Here is an 18609-nt window from a genome sequence, read left to right on the forward strand (position 1 = left end):
CCTGGGGCAAAATATCAGTTACACAATGCCCACGATCCGGATAGTGGCACAAATTCTGTTCAGCAGTATAAAATCAGCCAAAACGACCATTTTGGTTTAGAGATTAAAGATCGAGGAAGAGATGGGAAAACTCCAATTCTAAAACTGCAAAGACCGTTAGACAGAGAGACCAGACGTAGCCATAAATTAGTGTTGACGGCTATAGATGGCGGAAAACCCCCAAGGACAGGCACAGTTGAAATAGGCATTGATGTTCTGGACGTTAATGATAATATGCCAGTATTCACCAAAGAAACATACTCAGCAGTGCTACAAGAGAACGCTCCAGTTGGCACAACAGTCATTCAAGTTAATGCAACCGATTTAGATGATGGTCCTAATGGGGAGGTGGTTTATTCATTTGGCAATAACATAAAAGGTAAAATCCGAGACCTATTTGACATCGACTCTATAACTGGAGAGATAATTGTGAAAGGACGTGTAGACTTTGAGGAACAAGACAGCTATGACATCGATATACAGGCCTCCGATAAAGGAATCATTCCTTTCAGAACAGATAAAAGTGTTATCATTAAAATTGAAGATGCAAACGATAATCCCCCTGAAATAGAAGTAGCATCACTGTCAAGTGCTGTTTCGGAGGACTCGAGACCAGGAACAACCGTTGCTCTAATCAGCATTACAGATTTAGATTCAGCCATGAATGGCAAAATAATTTCATATGTCGCTGAAGACAATCCTTTCACATTAACGCCATCAATACAAGATAACATGTTTGCTGTTGTCACTAAATCACAGCTTGATAGGGAACAGCAGGGAAGATATGATATAACAATTACAGCTAAAGACGCAGGTGAACCAGCTTTAACTTCCCAAAAGACTATAAGCGTGTTTGTTTCAGATGTAAATGATAACAGCCCCAAATTTTCAGTGAGCCCTTATACTTTTTACATCACCGAAAATAGTCCCTCTGGAGCTTCTGTGTTTTCTTTGAGAGCGTCTGACTGTGACGAAGGAGATAATGCTCTTATTTCGTATCATATATTCAGAAATGCAGTGAATGAAAATAAGGCAACATCGTTTCTCAACATAAACACTGAAAATGGAGAAATTATTGCGTTGAAAAGTTTCGACTTTGAAACCCTGAAAACCTTCCAGTTCCAAGTTGTTGCCACAGATTCTGGAACTCCGTCACTAAGCAGCAACGTCACAGTGAACGTGTTCATTCTGGATCAGAACGACAACGCTCCAGTCATCCTGTATCCAGTCAGTTCCAACGGTTCTGCTGAAGGTGTGGAGGAGGTTCCCCGCAATGTCAACGCAGGACACTTGGTGACCAAAGTCAGAGCTTATGACGCTGATATAGGATATAACGGCTGGTTACTCTTTTCACTACAACAAGTTACTGACCACAGTCTCTTTGCTTTGGACCGATATACAGGACAGATCAGAACACTTCGTTCATTCACTGAGACAGACGAGGCTGTACATAAACTGGTCATACTGGTAAAAGACAATGGGAACGTTTCACTCTCAGCAACAGCTACTGTGGTTGTTAAAGTCGTGGAGCCTAAAGAGGCTTTTGCTGCTTCTGATGTTAAAAGTGCAACTAAAGTTGACGAGGAGGACAATGTTCCATTTTATCTGATGATAACTTTGGGCTCAGTTTCTGTACTTTTTCTCATCAGTATCATTGTGTTAATTGCAATGCAGTGTTCAAAGTCCACAGACTATACTTCTAAATATCTACAAGAGCCAAATTATGATGGGACACTGTGTCACAGCATCCAGTACAGATCTGGAGACAAACGGTACATGTTAGTTGGACCTAGGATGAGCATAGGATCTACTATAGTCCCAGGCAGCAATGCGAACACACTAGTGCTTCCTGACAGGAGGACAGTATCTGCAGAGGTAAGGTCAAATAGTTAGAATTTGCCTGCGGTATGTTTTATAGCTTAATGTCGTGCAAACACCACGCCTCCTGAAATCCAATTAGGTTTGGCAATCTTGGCAATCTTGTTTGGCATGTATGCATGTATCATTAATTCCATATGTTTTGTTATTTGAATTTGCTTGATTTTATTATAGTACACGATTAATAGGCAAGGAAGACTGGCTGTTACGGTAAAAATTCGCATTAGACAACTGGCAGTTGAATGGTTCCATAAAATGCTTGGTTTGTCCTGTAAACATGGTCCATTTGGTAACCATTTGTTTTAGGTATGATCAGACTGTTTATCATCTCCTCATTTACTTTTCCAGCCGAATCAAACAACTATGCAGCCCAGTGCAGCAGAGTGCAGCCCACCGCTGTCCATGGTGCTGAAATAAGCTTAAAGTAATCACACGCTTTTCACACTGTCCCTCTTCTTTTGTTCTTTCTTTCCTTTATTGGTTAAATTAAAAATGAAGTTATATGTCATTTCATAACTGACACTGGTAGTTTGTTAGTTGATGTTTGGGGTTATTGTTGTTTTTCACACTGCAGTGTGATTCTGGGTCACTTGGTGTCAGTATAATCTCAAATAAAGTTTTCACATGTTTTAGTTATATACAGTAGACCAACCCCCTGCCTCTGGAACTAGGCAGAGACGTTACACGATAACGGCTTGAATATACAATTTAGATTAAAATCAATTTTACGAGCTCTTTTAGAACATGGATTATGCCAAACACGGAAGTACATTTTATTAGGGAGTAGATCTCTAAGCGTTTTTTGCCTTCTTTTTTTAATTTAAAATGTTTCATCTTTACATTATGGAACAAAGACGGCGAGAGACATGGAGAGAGCAGAGAAAGTGGGTTGCCTACGTGATGATTTTGGTAACATTTTGGAGCAGAGCTTCAGGACAAATCAGATATTCCATCGCCGAGGAAGTAAAAGAAGGAACTGTTGTTGGGAATATTGCAAAGGATTTAGGTCTTGATAAGACCACACTAAAAGAAAGGGGGTATCGTATTGTGTATGGCTCGACAGAGCCTCCTTTTCGAGTTAATCAAGAGAATGGTATCTTGTATGTGAGCCGAACAATTGACAGAGAGGAAGTTTGTGACCGAAGCAAGATTTGTGTAATCGACTTAAAAACTGTGTTAGAAAACCCACTGGAGGTCCACTATGTAGCAGTGGAGATTCTGGATATAAACGACCACGCACCAAGCTTCTCCGAAAATGAAAAGATATTAGAGATTTCAGAGTCTGCATTATCAGGAGCCAGACTTCAATTACACGCAGCACGCGATGCCGACAGTGGTTCATTATCCGTTCAGCAGTATAAGCTGAGTCATAATGAGCATTTTCGGTTGGAGGTTAAAGATCGTGGTGAGGACCGTAAAACCCCTAGTTTAGTTCTTCAGAGGCCACTTGACCGAGAATCCGTCAAGACCCATGTATTACTTCTGACGGCTACTGATGGAGGTAAACCTTCACGTTCAGGTAACATGACAATAATTGTTGATGTTTCAGATGTTAATGATAACCCCCCAGTGTTCACCCAAGATTCTTATACCGTAGAGCTAAAGGAAAATTCTCCTATTGGAACCACTGTTATTCGAGTCAATGCAACAGATCTGGATGAAGGTTTAAATGGTGAAGTTGTATATGCCTTTGGCAATGATGTGGATACACGAGTACGAACACGTTTTGATTTAAACGCAGTGACTGGAGTCATAACCGTAGCAGGACTTATAGATTTTGAAGATAGTAGCAAATATGAAATAGATATCCAGGCATCCGACAAAGCTGCAGCTGCACTGACTACAGACAAAACCGTTATAATACATATTCTTGACATAAACGACAACGCACCGGAGATTGAAGTGACATCATTCTCACATGCGCTCCCAGAAGATTCAAAACCCGGGACCACAGTGGCCTTGATTAATGTTAGGGACTCGGATTCGGGTCTCAATGGTAAAGTGATATGTTATGTAAGCCAAGACGTTCCTTTTCTTCTTACTCCATCTTTACAACATAACATGTATTCTCTGGTGACGAAAGTAGTTTTAGATCGAGAGCACAAATCGAAATATGATGTAACAATTGTTGCAAAAGATGCAGGCGAACCACCTTTAGCATCAGATAAAACTATAATCATTTTGGTGTCGGATGTAAACGATAACACCCCTGAGTTTTCACGGAATCCATATACGTTCTACATAAGTGAGAATAACAACCCTGGAGCGTCTATTTTATCAGTATCAGCCCGTGATCATGACGAGGACAATAATGCTCTCATTTCATATAGTATTTTAAGAACTGGAGGTGGAACAAATCTGCTTACATCCTTTCTAAACATAAATTCTGAAAATGGAGACATTACGGCACTGAAGAGTTTCGACTTTGAAACTCTGAAAACCTTCCAGTTCCAAGTTGTCGCCACAGATTCTGGAACTCCGTCACTAAGCAGCAACGTCACAGTGAACGTGTTCATTCTGGATCAGAACGACAACGCTCCAGTCATCCTGTATCCAGTCAGCTCCAACGGTTCTGCTGAAGGTGTGGAGGAGGTTCCCCGCAATGTCAACGCAGGACACTTGGTGACTAAAGTCAGAGCTTATGACGCTGATATAGGATATAACGGCTGGTTACTCTTCTCACTGCAGCAAGTTACTGACCACAGTCTCTTTGCTTTGGACCGATATACAGGACAGATCAGAACACTTCGTTTATTCACTGAGACAGACGAGGCTGAGCATAAACTGGTCATACTGGTAAAAGACAATGGGAACGTTTCACTCTCAGCAACAGCTACTGTGGTTGTTAAAGTCGTGGAGCCTAGAGAGGCTTTTGCTGCTTCTGATGTTAAAAGTGCAACTAAAGTTGACGAGGAGGACAATGTTGCATTTTATCTGATGATAACTTTGGGCTCAGTTTCTGTACTTTTTCTCATCAGCATCGTTGTGTTAATTGCAATGCAGTGTTCAAAGTCCACAGACTATACTTCTAAATATCTACAAGAGCCAAATTATGATGGAACACTGTGTCACAGCATCCAGTACAGATCTGGAGACAAACGATACATGTTAGTTGGACCCAGAATGAGCATAGGATCTACTATAGTCCCGGGAAGTCATGCGAACACACTAGTGCTTCCGGATAGGAGGAGGACATCTGAAGAGGTAAGACGACTCTTTAAGCAGCGTTGTTGTTGTTCTTCCTGGTTTGTCCTTGGCAATAATCACTCTCTAGTTTTAGGACGAAGTGGCCTTGTGTTTACAGTTACAGAGGGTGGTTCATATTGCCTTTCAAAAACTAAAGAACAAGAACTTTACTTGTTATTTTTTCTAAATTCATCTACTTTGACATTTTACCAAAGTGTCTTTATTCATGCCTTGATAGAACATAGAAAAGTCTATTTAGGTTTTGACATTTTGTTTTATTTTTCTCATATTGGTTAAAATATCAAACCTAATGCGTTCTTGAAATTTATGTAATGAGAAATAAAGTCGCTTGGTGTCAGTGTAATGTAAAAGGTCGGTTTTAAAGGAGCTTGTCATCACTGCCATTTAGTTCCACCTCCTGAAACACCATCGCCTCAAAACTGAAAGGTTCGTTTTTGTTTCTTCTATGTAAATGGGGAATGTTCCCCGGTCTGTGCCTAAATATAGCTACTTACTATTTCATTACATTAAACGTTTGGATTCTGCCTTTAAAACCAGAATTTCCCTCATTGAGGGTGGATTGCTGCTTTTTCGGGTTTGACGATGGAACAAAGAAGAAACGAACTAGGATGGGAACGAGTACAATTGGTTGGCTGCATGATTATTGCGCTTTTATATAGCGTAGCTTCGGCGCAATTGATATATTCAATCTCTGAGGAAGTAAATGAAGGAACTGCTGTTGGGAATGTTGTTAAAGACTTGGGATTGGATAAAAACGCACTGAAAGATAGGAAGTATCGAATTGTATCTAGTAATGCGGATCCTCTTTTCCATGTCAATCAGAACGATGGCATTCTTTATGTCAGTCGAAAGATTGACAGAGAAGAAGTGTGCGCACAGAGCAGTACGTGTTTGCTAAATGTTAAAACCGTGTTAGAAAATCCGCTGGAGGTCCATTATGTTGGAGTGGAGGTGATAGATGTAAATGATCATTCTCCCAGCTTCCAAGAGAGGGAGACGTACTTGGAGATTTCAGAGTCTGTGTTTCCCGGAGCACGATTTCAGCTAAAACCTTCTCGGGATCCAGATAGCGGTCAGTTTTCTGTACAACAATATAAACTTAATCATAACGATCACTTCCGCTTGGAAGTTAAGGATAAAGGAAACGATGGTAAAATTCCGATATTAGTTATTCAGAAATCTTTAGACCGCGAAACAGCAGAAACCCACTTATTAATACTAACGGCAATCGATGGTGGGAAACCTCCAAAATCTGGTGAAATGAGTATTTCAGTAAAAGTTTTAGATGTTAATGATAACGTACCTGTTTTCTCTGAAGATGTTTATTCAGTGATGCTCGATGAAAATGCGCCAGTAGGTGCAACAGTCATCCTAGTCAATGCAACTGATTTAGATGATGGTGCGAATGGAGATGTAGTTTACTCATTCAGCAAGAGTATGAATCACAATATATTAAATAAATATAATATCAATCCAGTGACAGGCCTGATAACTGTTTCAGGTTTAATAGACTACGAGCAGAAGGACACATATGAAATTGAAATTCAAGCCTCAGATAAAGGTCTCGCTCCTCTCACAACAGAAAAAAGCGTTGTAATAAAGATAGTTGATGTGAATGATAATGCACCTGAGATTGAGGTCACTTCGTTTTCCAGCTCAATCCCTGAAGATTCCAGACCTGGGACTACAGTTGCACTGATCAGTGTGAATGACTTGGACTCTGGTCTTAATGGAAAAGTTATTTGTTCTATAAGTGGGGATGTACCTTTTGCTTTTTCCCAATCATTACAAGACAGAATGTATTCATTAGTAACCAAATCCGCTCTGGACAGAGAGAAACAGTCACAGTATGACCTGATTATAGTTGCAAAGGACGCTGGTCAACCTCCATTATCATCCGAGAAAACAATAAATGTTGTAGTGTCAGACGTGAATGACAACAGTCCAGAGTTTTCACTGAGTCCCTATACTTTCTATATTAGTGAAGGTAACGAACCAGGAGCCTCAGTGTTTTCTGTTAAAGCTTTTGATCGTGACGAGAATGACAATGCTGATATTTCCTATCATATATTCAGAGATGGTAGTGACGATAGTAAAGTGACTTCTTTCCTTAACATAAACACTGACAATGGAGACATTACTGCGCTAAAAGGTTTCGACTTTGAAACTCTGAAAACCTTCCAGTTCCAAGTTGTTGCCACAGATTCTGGAACTCCGTCACTAAGCAGCAACGTCACAGTGAGCGTGTTCATTCTGGATCAGAACGACAACGCTCCAGTCATCCTGTATCCAGTCAGCTCCAACGGTTCTGCTGAAGGTGTGGAGGAGGTTCCCCGCAATGTCAACGCAGGACACTTGGTGACTAAAGTCAGAGCCTATGACGCTGATATAGGATATAACGGCTGGTTACTCTTTTCACTGCAGCAAGTTACTGACCACAGTCTATTTGCTTTGGACCGATATACAGGACAGATCAGAACACTTCGTTCATTCACTGAGACAGACGAGGCTGAACATAAACTGGTCATACTGGTAAAAGACAATGGGAACGTTTCACTCTCAGCAACAGCTACTGTGGTTGTTAAAGTCGTGGAGCCTAAAGAGGCTTTTGCTGCTTCTGATGTTAAAAGTGCAACTAAAGTTGACGAGGAGGACAATGTTGCATTTTATTTGATGATACCTTTGGGCTCAGTTTCTGTACTTTTTCTCATCAGCATTATCGTGTTAATTGCAATGCAGTGTTCAAAGTCCACAGACTATACTTCTAAATATCTACAAGAGCCAAATTACGATGGAACACTGTGTCACAGCATCCAGTACAGATCTGGAGACAAACGTTACATGTTAGTTGGACCCAGGATGAGCATAGGATCTACTATAGTGCCAGGTAGCCATGCGAATACACTAGTGCTTCCAGACAGGAGAAGGACTACTGAAGAGGTAAGACATACTCTATAAACAGCATTGTTTTCGTTTTTGCCCGTGTCAGTCTATCTCTGTTGTATTAGCATTCACAACAGAGTTTTATTTAGGGGATATTGGTATTTAAAAGTGGAGAGTGTCGTTGACTTTTTAAAGACAAATATTAATTAGTAATAGTATTTTTTTTCCTCAGTTATTTTATAATCACTCACTTTTCGACAGTTTAACAATTAGTCTGTTATGAATAAACTGAACAAATACTATACCTACATTAACACATGTAAAGTAACTATTCCCTTTATTTTTCTTAGTTTTGGTGGCTTACTATGCACATATACACAGCAGAAAGCAGATTATCTATATTTTACTTAAAGTTACTAAAGTAAAAGTACTGCACTCAGAAAAAAGTATTTTAAACAATAGTGATTATAGTAATTTTGGCAAAACATGTTCAGTAATTGTTAAAAATGTTGTCAGTTGAAAAAGGTGGAGCTGATTAGAGTGGAACACCTTATGTGGTGACACAAGGTTAATAATAGCTCATTTTTTATTAATATACTGATGATATAAACAAATCATATGTTTATATCAAAACTACCGGTTGGTGTTATTGTTGAGACTGATCGGCGTACACTGTTTCATGAGGTCGTGGTATTGTTTTTCGAATTATAGCATCAAAAATCCCTATCAGGAGCCTGAAGTTCGTATATACATGTTGTAGTTTGCGCAATATTTGCTCCTTACTGAGTGAGCCTACTTGTTGGTCTTATAGCTTTTGTGTTTGTTTGTGCGTGTTTATTTTTTATATACATTTTATCTGTTTTCCCATTTTCATAATTTTTTACACGTTTGGGTCATTTAACAAAATGGTGTTCTGATTAGTTTAAAATACTAATACTTTCACCAAACGTATGCAGAGAGTGGTCATCGCTGTCCGTGGTACTGAAAGTGTTTGGTCTGCTGCTTTACTGATTGTTTAAAAGCGTGACGCGCCAAAATATAAAATAAAAACTTTTTCAGAACCTTAAAATATATATTTTTTGCGGGCTTCATTCTTACCTTTCATTTGAATAAATGTCGAGTTTGTATTATATTAAGAAAGCGTATACCCGGACTCTTTCATCTTTTTCAAACCCTTGTCAAGTTATTCTGGCAGAAACATTGAACCATTTAGTAAATGTGATGTAGACCTGTTACTTGCACTGCAGTGAAACGTTTGCTCGCGTGGTGTCAGTGTAATGTTAAATGTCAGCGCTACAAGAGTTTGTCGTCTCTGCATTTTGGTTCCACCTCTTTTTAAGGGTTTTACTTTGATACTGGTGCAACGATTTCTGGTCACAGTATTGCTATTGCGCTTGTATTGTTTCACTCTCTAGCTGGGGAGATAATGAAAATGTACATCTAGAAAAGCACCGACACTTTTCTTTTACAACGTCGTCGTTGTTGTGATGGTATACTGGTGACTTCAGGTTTGACAATGGAACAAAGAAGATTCGAGACACGAAGGACGCACGGATGTTTGGTCCCTTGCATGGTTGCAATGCTGTTATCGAGTGTGGCCGCAACACAGTTAAGATATTCAATCTCAGAAGAAGTTAACGAGGGAACTATGGTCGGAAACATAGCAAAAGACCTGGGACTACATAAAAGCACTTTGAAAGACAGGAAGTACCGGATTGTTTCTAATAATGCAGATCCTCTCTTCCATGTTAATCAAAACGACGGTATCTTATACGTGAGTCAGAAAATAGACAGAGAGGAGGTGTGTGCACAGAGCACTACGTGTTTGATGAATCTAAAAACCGTGCTAGAAAATCCACTGGAGGTTCATTATGTTGAAGTGGAAGTGTTAGATATTAATGACCATTCACCTGTTTTCCCAGAGAAAGAGAAAAGACTGGATATTTCAGAGAACGTTCTGCTCGGAACTCGTTTTCAGCTAAAACCTTCACGAGATCCAGACATTGGTCAGTTCTCCGTGCAGCAATATAAACTTAACCACAACGAGCACTTCCGTTTGGAAGTTAAAGATAAGGGAGAAGATGGCAAAATTCCTGTACTGGTTGTTCAAAAATCTTTAGACAGAGAAACTACAGAAAGCCATTCATTAGGGCTAACAGCACTGGATGGTGGGAAGCCTCCAAAATCTGGGGAAATGAATATCCTTATACATGTTTTGGACATTAATGACAACGCACCTGTTTTTTCTGAAGATGTTTATTCTGTAATGCTGGATGAAAATTCTCCAGTAGGTACAATAGTCATCCAAGTGAATGCAACTGATTTGGATCACGGTACCAACGGAGATGTAGTTTACTCATTTAGCAATAGTATGAGCCAAAATATATTAAATCTATTTTACATCAATACACTAACGGGGGAGATAACTGTTAAAGGCTTAATAAACTATGAGGAGAAAGACAAATATGAAATAGAAATTCAGGCATCAGATAAGAGTTTTGCTCCTCTCACAACAGAAAAAAGCGTTATTGTTAAGATAGTTGATGTAAATGATAATGTGCCTGAGATTGAAGTTACCTCATTTTCAAGTTCGGTTGCGGAAGACACCAGATCAGGAACTACAGTTGCACTGATCAGTGTGAAGGACTTGGATTCTGGTCTTAATGGAAAAGTTATTTGCTCTGTAAATGGGGATGTTCCCTTCACTTTAAATCCTTCAGTAAAAGACAAAACGTATTCATTAGTTACAAAAACCGCTCTGGACAGAGAGAAACAGTCACAATATGATCTAACGATAATTGCAAAGGACGCTGGACAACCTTCATTATCATCTGAGAAATTGGTAAAAATTATAGTGTCCGATGTGAATGACAACAGTCCAGAGTTTTTATTAAGCCCCTATTTTTTTTATGTCACCGAGGGAAACGATCCAGGGGCCTCAGTGTTTTCTGTTAAAGCTTTTGATCGTGACGAGAATGACAATGCTCATATTTCCTATCATATATTCAGAGATGGTAGTGACAATAGTAAAGTGACTTCTTTCCTCAACATAAACACTGAAAATGGAGACATCACTGCGCTAAAAAGTTTTGACTTCGAAACGCTGAAAACCTTCCAGTTTCAAGTTGTTGCCACAGATTCTGGAACTCCGTCACTAAGCAGCAATGTCACAGTGAAAGTGTTCATTCTGGATCAGAACGACAATGCTCCAGTCATCCTGTATCCGACCAGCTCCAACGGTTCTGCTGAAGGTGTGGAGGAGGTTCCCCGCAATGTCAACGCAGGACACTTGGTGACTAAAGTCAGAGCCTATGACGCTGATATAGGATATAACGGCTGGTTACTCTTTTCACTGCAGCAAGTTACTGACCACAGTCTCTTTGCTTTGGACCGATATACAGGACAGATCAGAACACTTCGTTCATTCACTGAGACAGACGAGGCTGAGAATAAACTGCTCATACTGGTAAAAGACAATGGGAACGTTTCACTCTCAGCAACAGCTACTGTGGTTGTTAAAGTCGTGGAGCCTAAAGAGGTTTTTGCTGCGTCTGATGTTAAAAGTGCAACTAAAGTTGACGAGGAGGACAATGTTGCATTTTATCTGATGATAACTTTGGGATCAGTTTCTGTACTTTTTCTCATCAGCATCATTGTGTTAATTGCAATGCAGTGTTCAAAGTCCACAGACTATACTTCTAAATATCTACAAGAGCCAAATTATGATGGAACACTGTGTCACAGCATCCAGTACAGATCTGGAGACAAACGATACATGTTAGTTGGACCCAGGATGAGCATAGGATCTACTATAGTCCCAGGTAGCCATGCAAATACACTAGTGATTCCAGACAGGAGACCAGAATCTAAAGAGGTAAGGAGTTTCTAATGAATCTACGTTTCTTTACAAAGTCATTTATTATAGACGTTTAGGCGTAGCACATTGACAAAAGATCTTGCGCAGAAGTCACTTAATGGAGTGACTAGTTTCATAATCCCAGGCAATACGCGGTTATGACTTATTTGCAACAATTTAACCCGGCAATAGAAATGATTTGTCCAGTGCTTCCATCTTGTCTTCATTTTGCAATTGGTGAACGTGTTATTATAAAACAACAGTAACTTAATGCTTACTGAGCCGCAGCGGTATAGTCTTTAGTAGGTTTAGTGTTTTCTACAAGCTTCTCAACGTTTTAATAAGCTTTCCTGTACAAATGTTTAATGTAAGGTTTGGGCTGGCAGTGAAGAAACCCAACATTGTCTTTGTTGCTTCCAAATATGTTCCACTTGTTGTTGGGTTACTGCAATGGGACTGTAGTTCGCATGGTGTCAGTAAAATAAAAGAAGAAGGCATTGGACCGGTTTGTACGCATGCTGTTCTGGGTCCACCTCTGCAGGAAGTCATCAGTTGATATCCTCTCAGTTGTCTATGAGCTCATTCTTAATGGCACATTTACGGCTGTGCCTTTGATTGTAGAAACAGGACGGATATTTTCACACGGGTAAAAACTGGATTCTATTATTATATCACAATAACTGGTGATTGACTACTGATGATTTTGGATTTAACCACGGAACAAACGCAATAAGAGAGACGAATGGCGGGAGGATGTATATTCAGCTACCTGGTTGCTGTGCTCGGTCTGGCCTCGGCGCAATTACGATATTCAGTCTCGGAGGAAGTTAGCGAAGGAACTGCGATTGGAAACATAGCAAAAGACTTGGGATTGGACAAAAACACTTTAAAACAGAGAAAGTATCGAATTGTTTCAAGTAATGCGGATCCCCCATTCCATGTAAATCAGGATGATGGCGTCCTTTATGTGATGCGTAAAATCGACAGAGAAGATGTGTGCGAGCAGAGCACTTTGTGTATGATTCATCTGAAAACAGTCCTGGAAAACCCTCTGGAAATCCACTATGTAGGAGTGGAAGTTATAGATATAAATGACCATGCTCCCAGTTTCACAGAAAAAGAGAAAAGGTTGGAAATTTCCGAGTCGGTGTTACCTGGAGTGCGTATGCCGCTACCACCAGCACGAGATCTAGACGGTGGTCCTTTTTCCATTCAGCAATATAAACTTAGCTCAAATGAACATTTTCGTCTAGAAATTAGGGATAAGGGAGATGACGGTAAAATACCAATATTAGTTGTGCACGAATCACTGGATAGGGAAGCAGCAAGAAGCCATTCATTAGTGCTGACGGCAATAGATGGGGGGAAACCCCCTAAATCTGGTGATGTGAATATTCTAGTGAATGTTTTGGACATTAATGATAATGCCCCTATTTTTTCTCAAGATGTTTATTCTGTGATGCTCGATGAAAATGCTCCACTAGGTACGACTGTCGTAAAACTGAATGCAACAGATTTAGATGATGGTCCAAATGGAGATGTGGTTTATTCATTTAGCAGCATTGTTAGCAGCAGATTATTAAATATTTTTGATATTAACCCGTCGACAGGTGAAATAACTGTGAAAGGTTTAATCGACTATGAGCAGAAGGACAAATACGAAATTGAAATCCAAGCATCTGATAGGGGCTTTGCCCCTCTATCAACCCAGAAAAGTGTTTTTATTAAGATAATTGATGTAAATGATAATGTTCCTGAGACTGAGGTCACCTCGTTTTCCAGCTCAATCCCTGAAGATTCCCGACCTGGCACTACAGTTGCACTGATCAGTGTGAGAGACTTGGACTCTGGTCTTAATGGAAAAGTTATTTGCTCTATAATTGGGGATGTACCTTTTGCTTTATCTCCATCATTACAAGACAGAATGTATTCATTAGTAACCAAATCCCCTCTGGACAGAGAGAAACAGTCACAGTATGACCTGACTATAGTTGCAAAGGACGCTGGTCAACCTCCATTATCATCCGAGAAAACAATAAATGTTGTAGTGTCAGACGTGAATGACAACAGTCCAGAGTTTTCACTGAGTCCCTATACTTTCTATATTACTGAAGGTAACGAACCAGGAGCCTCAGTGTTTTCTGTTAAAGCTTTTGATCGTGACGAGAATGACAATGCTCATATTTCCTATCATATATTCAGAGATGGTAGTGACAATAGTAAAGTGACTTCTTTCCTCAACATAAACACTGAAAATGGAGACATCACTGCGCTAAAAAGTTTTGACTTCGAAACGCTGAAAACCTTCCAGTTTCAAGTTGTTGCCACAGATTCTGGAACTCCGTCACTAAGCAGCAACGTCACGGTGAACGTGTTCATTCTGGATCAGAACGACAACGCTCCAGTCATCCTGTATCCAGTCAGCTCCAACGGTTCTGCTGAAGGTGTGGAGGAGGTTCCCCGCAATGTCAACGCAAGACACTTGGTGACTAAAGTCAGAGCCTATGACGCTGATATAGGATATAACGGCTGGTTACTCTTTTCACTGCAGCAAGTTACTGACCACAGTCTCTTTGCTTTGGACCGATATACAGGACAGATCAGAACACTTCGTTCATTCACTGAGACAGACGAGGCTGTAAATAAACTGGTCATACTGGTAAAAGACAATGGGAACGTTTCACTCTCAGCAACAGTTACTGTGGTTGTTAAAGTCGTGGAGCCTAAAGAGGCTTTTGCTGCTTCTGATGTTAAAAGTGCAACTAAAGTTGACGAGGAGGACAATGTTGCATTTTATCTGATGATAACTTTGGGCTCAGTTTCTGTACTTTTTCTCATCAGCATCATTGTGTTAATTGCAATGCAGTGTTCAAAGTCCACAGACTATACTTCTAAATATCTACAAGAGCCAAATTATGATGGGACGCTGTGTCACAGCATCCAGTACAGATCTGGAGACAAACGGTACATGTTAGTTGGACCCAGAATGAGCATAGGATCTACTATAGTCCCAGGTAGTCATGCGAATACACTAGTGCTTCCAGACAGGAGAAGGACTACTGAAGAGGTAAGACATTTGCGGATTTTTTTCTTGTATTAACAATTTCGCTCAATATCATTTGATAGCAATGAAATACATGTTGTTTTTTTCTGAGATGCAAGAGTTGACCTTTACTTCGCGCTTACTTATGATTTTTGCATACTGTGGCGAATGCAAGTTGCATTACAACATAGTTTGACTCTAACAATTCATACAGTCTAAAACAGTCTGCACTTTCACTTAGACTATATTACTCATGTATATAATTCACACGTTTCACTGAGCTGAATTTCAATTGGTGGTATTCGCTGTCCATGGTGTGATCATTTTAAGGTCAGGTAATGCCTGGTAATGTCCTAAATTAAATATTAAACCGTAACGTCAAGAAATATTATTACATTTTGTGTTTATGTTTGACGAATAATAGAATCCATAATTAAAAAAAGATATCTCAATTTTTACTAAAATACATCTTGTATGTTAAAATCACCATAAGAAGGCGTTTCCTTCCTCGATGTGCTTTTGGTGTCCAGAGTCCCTTTGCAGTCACTATAAATCAGAATAAGCTTTACAATTCTGTTTTTAGAAAAAAAAATAATAAAAACGTCGCTTGTCTTGTAGTAAACAATGAGCTCGCATGGTGTCAGTGTGTTAGGAAAATACTGGCTTTAGCTTGTCGTCACTGCAGTTTGGTTCCACCTATTTCTAGCCTCTCGTTTCAGAAGCAGTTTTCGGCTTGCAGCTGTAACTGTTCCCTCATAATATTTAAAGAAACACTAATAGCATATCTGAGCGTTTGGGATTTAATTATCAGGATACTCTTTGTAATCAAATGACAGGACGATAATAGTTTTTGGTCATGGAACAAAGACTCTCCGGGACAAGAAAGGCGAGAAGACGATGCATCGGCTTCGTGGTTGCTTTGCTTTTGTGGAGTATGGCTTCTGCGCAAATACGATATTCCATCACTGAAGAAGTAAAGGAAGGAACTCTGGTTGGTAATGTTGCAAAGGATCTTGGACTAGATAGGAGCACACTGAGAGATAGGAAATACCGAATTGTACATGGTAATGTGGATCCGCTTTTCCATGTAAATCAGAACGATGGCATCCTGTACGTAAGCAGAAAGATTGACAAGGAAGAAGTATGCGAACGGACGACCACGTGTATCATTAATCTTAAAACCGTGCTAGAAAACCCACTGGAGATACACTATGTTGGAGTGGAAGTACTGGATATAAATGACCATTCTCCCAGTTTCCCAGAGAAAGAGACAACGTTAGAGATTTTCGAGTCTGTGTTACCTGGGGTGCGTATTCCGCTACAACCCGCAAGAGACCCAGACAGCGGACCATACTCCATCCAGCAGTATAAACTTAGCACCAATGACCACTTTCGTCTTGAAGTTAAGGACAGGGGAGAAGATGGTAAAGTACCCGTGTTAATTGTGCAAAAAAATTTAGATAGAGAAAATGCGAAGAACCATTTATTAGTGCTTACCGCATTAGATGGCGGAAAACCTCCGAAATCTGGTGAGCTAAATATTTTAGTAAATGTCTTAGATGTTAACGATAACGGTCCAGTGTTCTCTAAAGAAGTTTATACTGTGATGCTTGATGAAAATGCTCCATTGGGCACAACAGTCATCCAAGTGAATGCGACTGATTTAGATGATGGTGCAAGCGGAGAGGTCATTTATTCGTTTAGCAACAGTGTAAATCGTAAATTATTTAATCTTTTTGAAATAAACCCATCGACAGGTGCGATATGTGTGAAGGGTCTCATAGACTATGAAGAAAAAGACAAATATGAGATTGAGATTCAAGCGTCAGACAAAGGCTTGGTTCCAATGGCTGCACAAAAAAGTGTTCATATTAGGATAGTTGATGTCAATGACAATGCACCTGAGATTGAGGTCACCTCGTTTTCTAGCTCAATCACTGAAGATTCCAGACCTGGCACTACAGTTGCACTGATCAGTGTAAATGACTTGGACTCTGGTCTTAATGGAAAAGTTATTTGCTCTATAAGTGAGGATGCACCTTTTGCTTTATCTCCATCATTACAAGACAGAATGTATTCATTAGTAACCAAATCCCCTCTGGACAGAGAGAAACAGTCACAGTATGACCTGAGTATATTTGCAAAGGACGCTGGTCAACCTCCATTATCATCCGAGAAAACAATACATGTTGTAGTGTCAGACGTGAATGACAACAGTCCAGAGTTTTCACTGAGTCCCTATACTTTATATATTAGTGAAGGTAACGATCCAGGAGCCTCAGTGTTTTCTGTTAAAGCTTTTGATCGTGACGAGAATGACAATGCTCATATTTCCTATCATATATTCAGAGATGGTAGTGACGATAGTAAAGTGACTTCTTTCCTCAACATAAACACTGACAATGGAAACATCACTGCGCTAAAAAGTTTCGACTTTGAAACTCTAAAAACTTTCCAGTTCCAAGTTGTTGCCACAGATTCTGGAACTCCGTCACTAAGCAGCAACGTCACAGTGAACGTGTTCATTCTGGATAAGAACGACAACGCTCCAGTCATCCTGTATCCAGTCAGCTCCAACGGTTCTGCTGAAGGTGTGGAGGAGGTTCCCCGCAATGTCAACGCAGGACACTTGGTGACTAAAGTCAGAGCCTATGACGCTGATATAGGATATAACGGCTGGTTACTCTTTTCACTGCACCAAGTTACTGACCACAGTCTCTTTGCTTTGGACCGATATACAGGACAGATCAGAACACTTCGTTCATTCACTGAGACAGACGAGGCTGAACATAAACTGGTCATACTGGTAAAAGACAATGGGAACGTTTCACTCTCAGCAACAGTTACTGTGGTTGTTAAAGTCGTGGAGCCTAAAGAGGCTTTTGCTGCTTCTGATGTTAAAAGTGCAACTAAAGTTGACGAGGAGGACAATGTTGCATTTTATCTGATGATAACTTTGGGCTCCGTTTCTGTACTTTTTCTCATCAGCATCATTGTGTTAATTGCAATGCAGTGTTCAAAGTCCACAGACTATACTTCTAAATATCTACAAGAGCCAAATTATGATGGAACACTGTGTCACAGCATCCAGTACAGATCTGGAGACAAACGGTACATGTTAGTTGCACCCAGGATGAGCATAGGATCTACTATAGTCCCGGGAAGTCATGCAAATACTCTAGTTCTTCCTGATAGGAGACTAACATCCGAAGAGGTAAGAGTAAATCATTTTAAATGTAGCAATATTTGTGTTTACATTCATTTTATGGAAGTGTGGATTCGTCAGTTTCAGTCGGATCTTTACAGATTAACAACAAATATGATTTATTTATTTAAGAATTATACATATATATTCTATCTATGTGGGTGCCACTTTTTTATTTTTATTTTCAGGGTAGAATCCCTCACATGCTTCGTCCCTTTCCAGTAACACTTTGTGCACATTCACACAGCCACTCGCAACGGCAGTTGCCGACCACTAAGCAGCTCTGCCACAGTGTTGCTGGTGAGGGGGGATTCAGGCGCTGCATTTTAACGTGCTCACGGTTTGAACGTACTGATGTTGCTGTCAGTGAATACAATATTTTTTTGTCGATTAATTTTAAGTAGCAGTTATCACACAATGTAATCAGCTTCGTTTATAATTACACACAATGAATTAAAAACGTGTTTAAGTACAGGTTATATTTTTTGATGTTTCTAA

At 39.9% G+C, this 18609-nt stretch overlaps 1 protein-coding gene across 19 annotated transcripts in view; it reads left to right on the forward strand.

The window, feature by feature from the left end:
* Positions 1-18609, forward strand: part of LOC137133958 (protocadherin alpha-C2-like) — a 165334-nt gene that overhangs the window by 39275 nt on the left and 107450 nt on the right. The window contains exon 1 of one of the 19 annotated variants that reach the window (XM_067518166.1): positions 2581-5121. The exons of 14 other annotated variants lie outside the window; for them this stretch is intronic. In XM_067518166.1, the coding sequence (XP_067374267.1) occupies positions 2743-5121 (2379 nt within the window). In that variant the 5' untranslated portion in view covers positions 2581-2742. Of the gene's footprint in view, positions 1-2580; positions 5122-5571; positions 8065-9380; positions 11882-12439; positions 14931-15623; positions 18121-18609 lie in introns of those variants that run through there. 4 more of the 19 variants (XM_067518177.1, XM_067518176.1, XM_067518185.1 and 1 more) reach the window with 4 other exon arrangements.

This window comes from Channa argus, chromosome 10 (genome assembly GCF_033026475.1).
Source record: "Channa argus isolate prfri chromosome 10, Channa argus male v1.0, whole genome shotgun sequence".
In the NCBI taxonomy this organism is placed as follows: domain Eukaryota; kingdom Metazoa; phylum Chordata; class Actinopteri; order Anabantiformes; family Channidae; genus Channa; species Channa argus.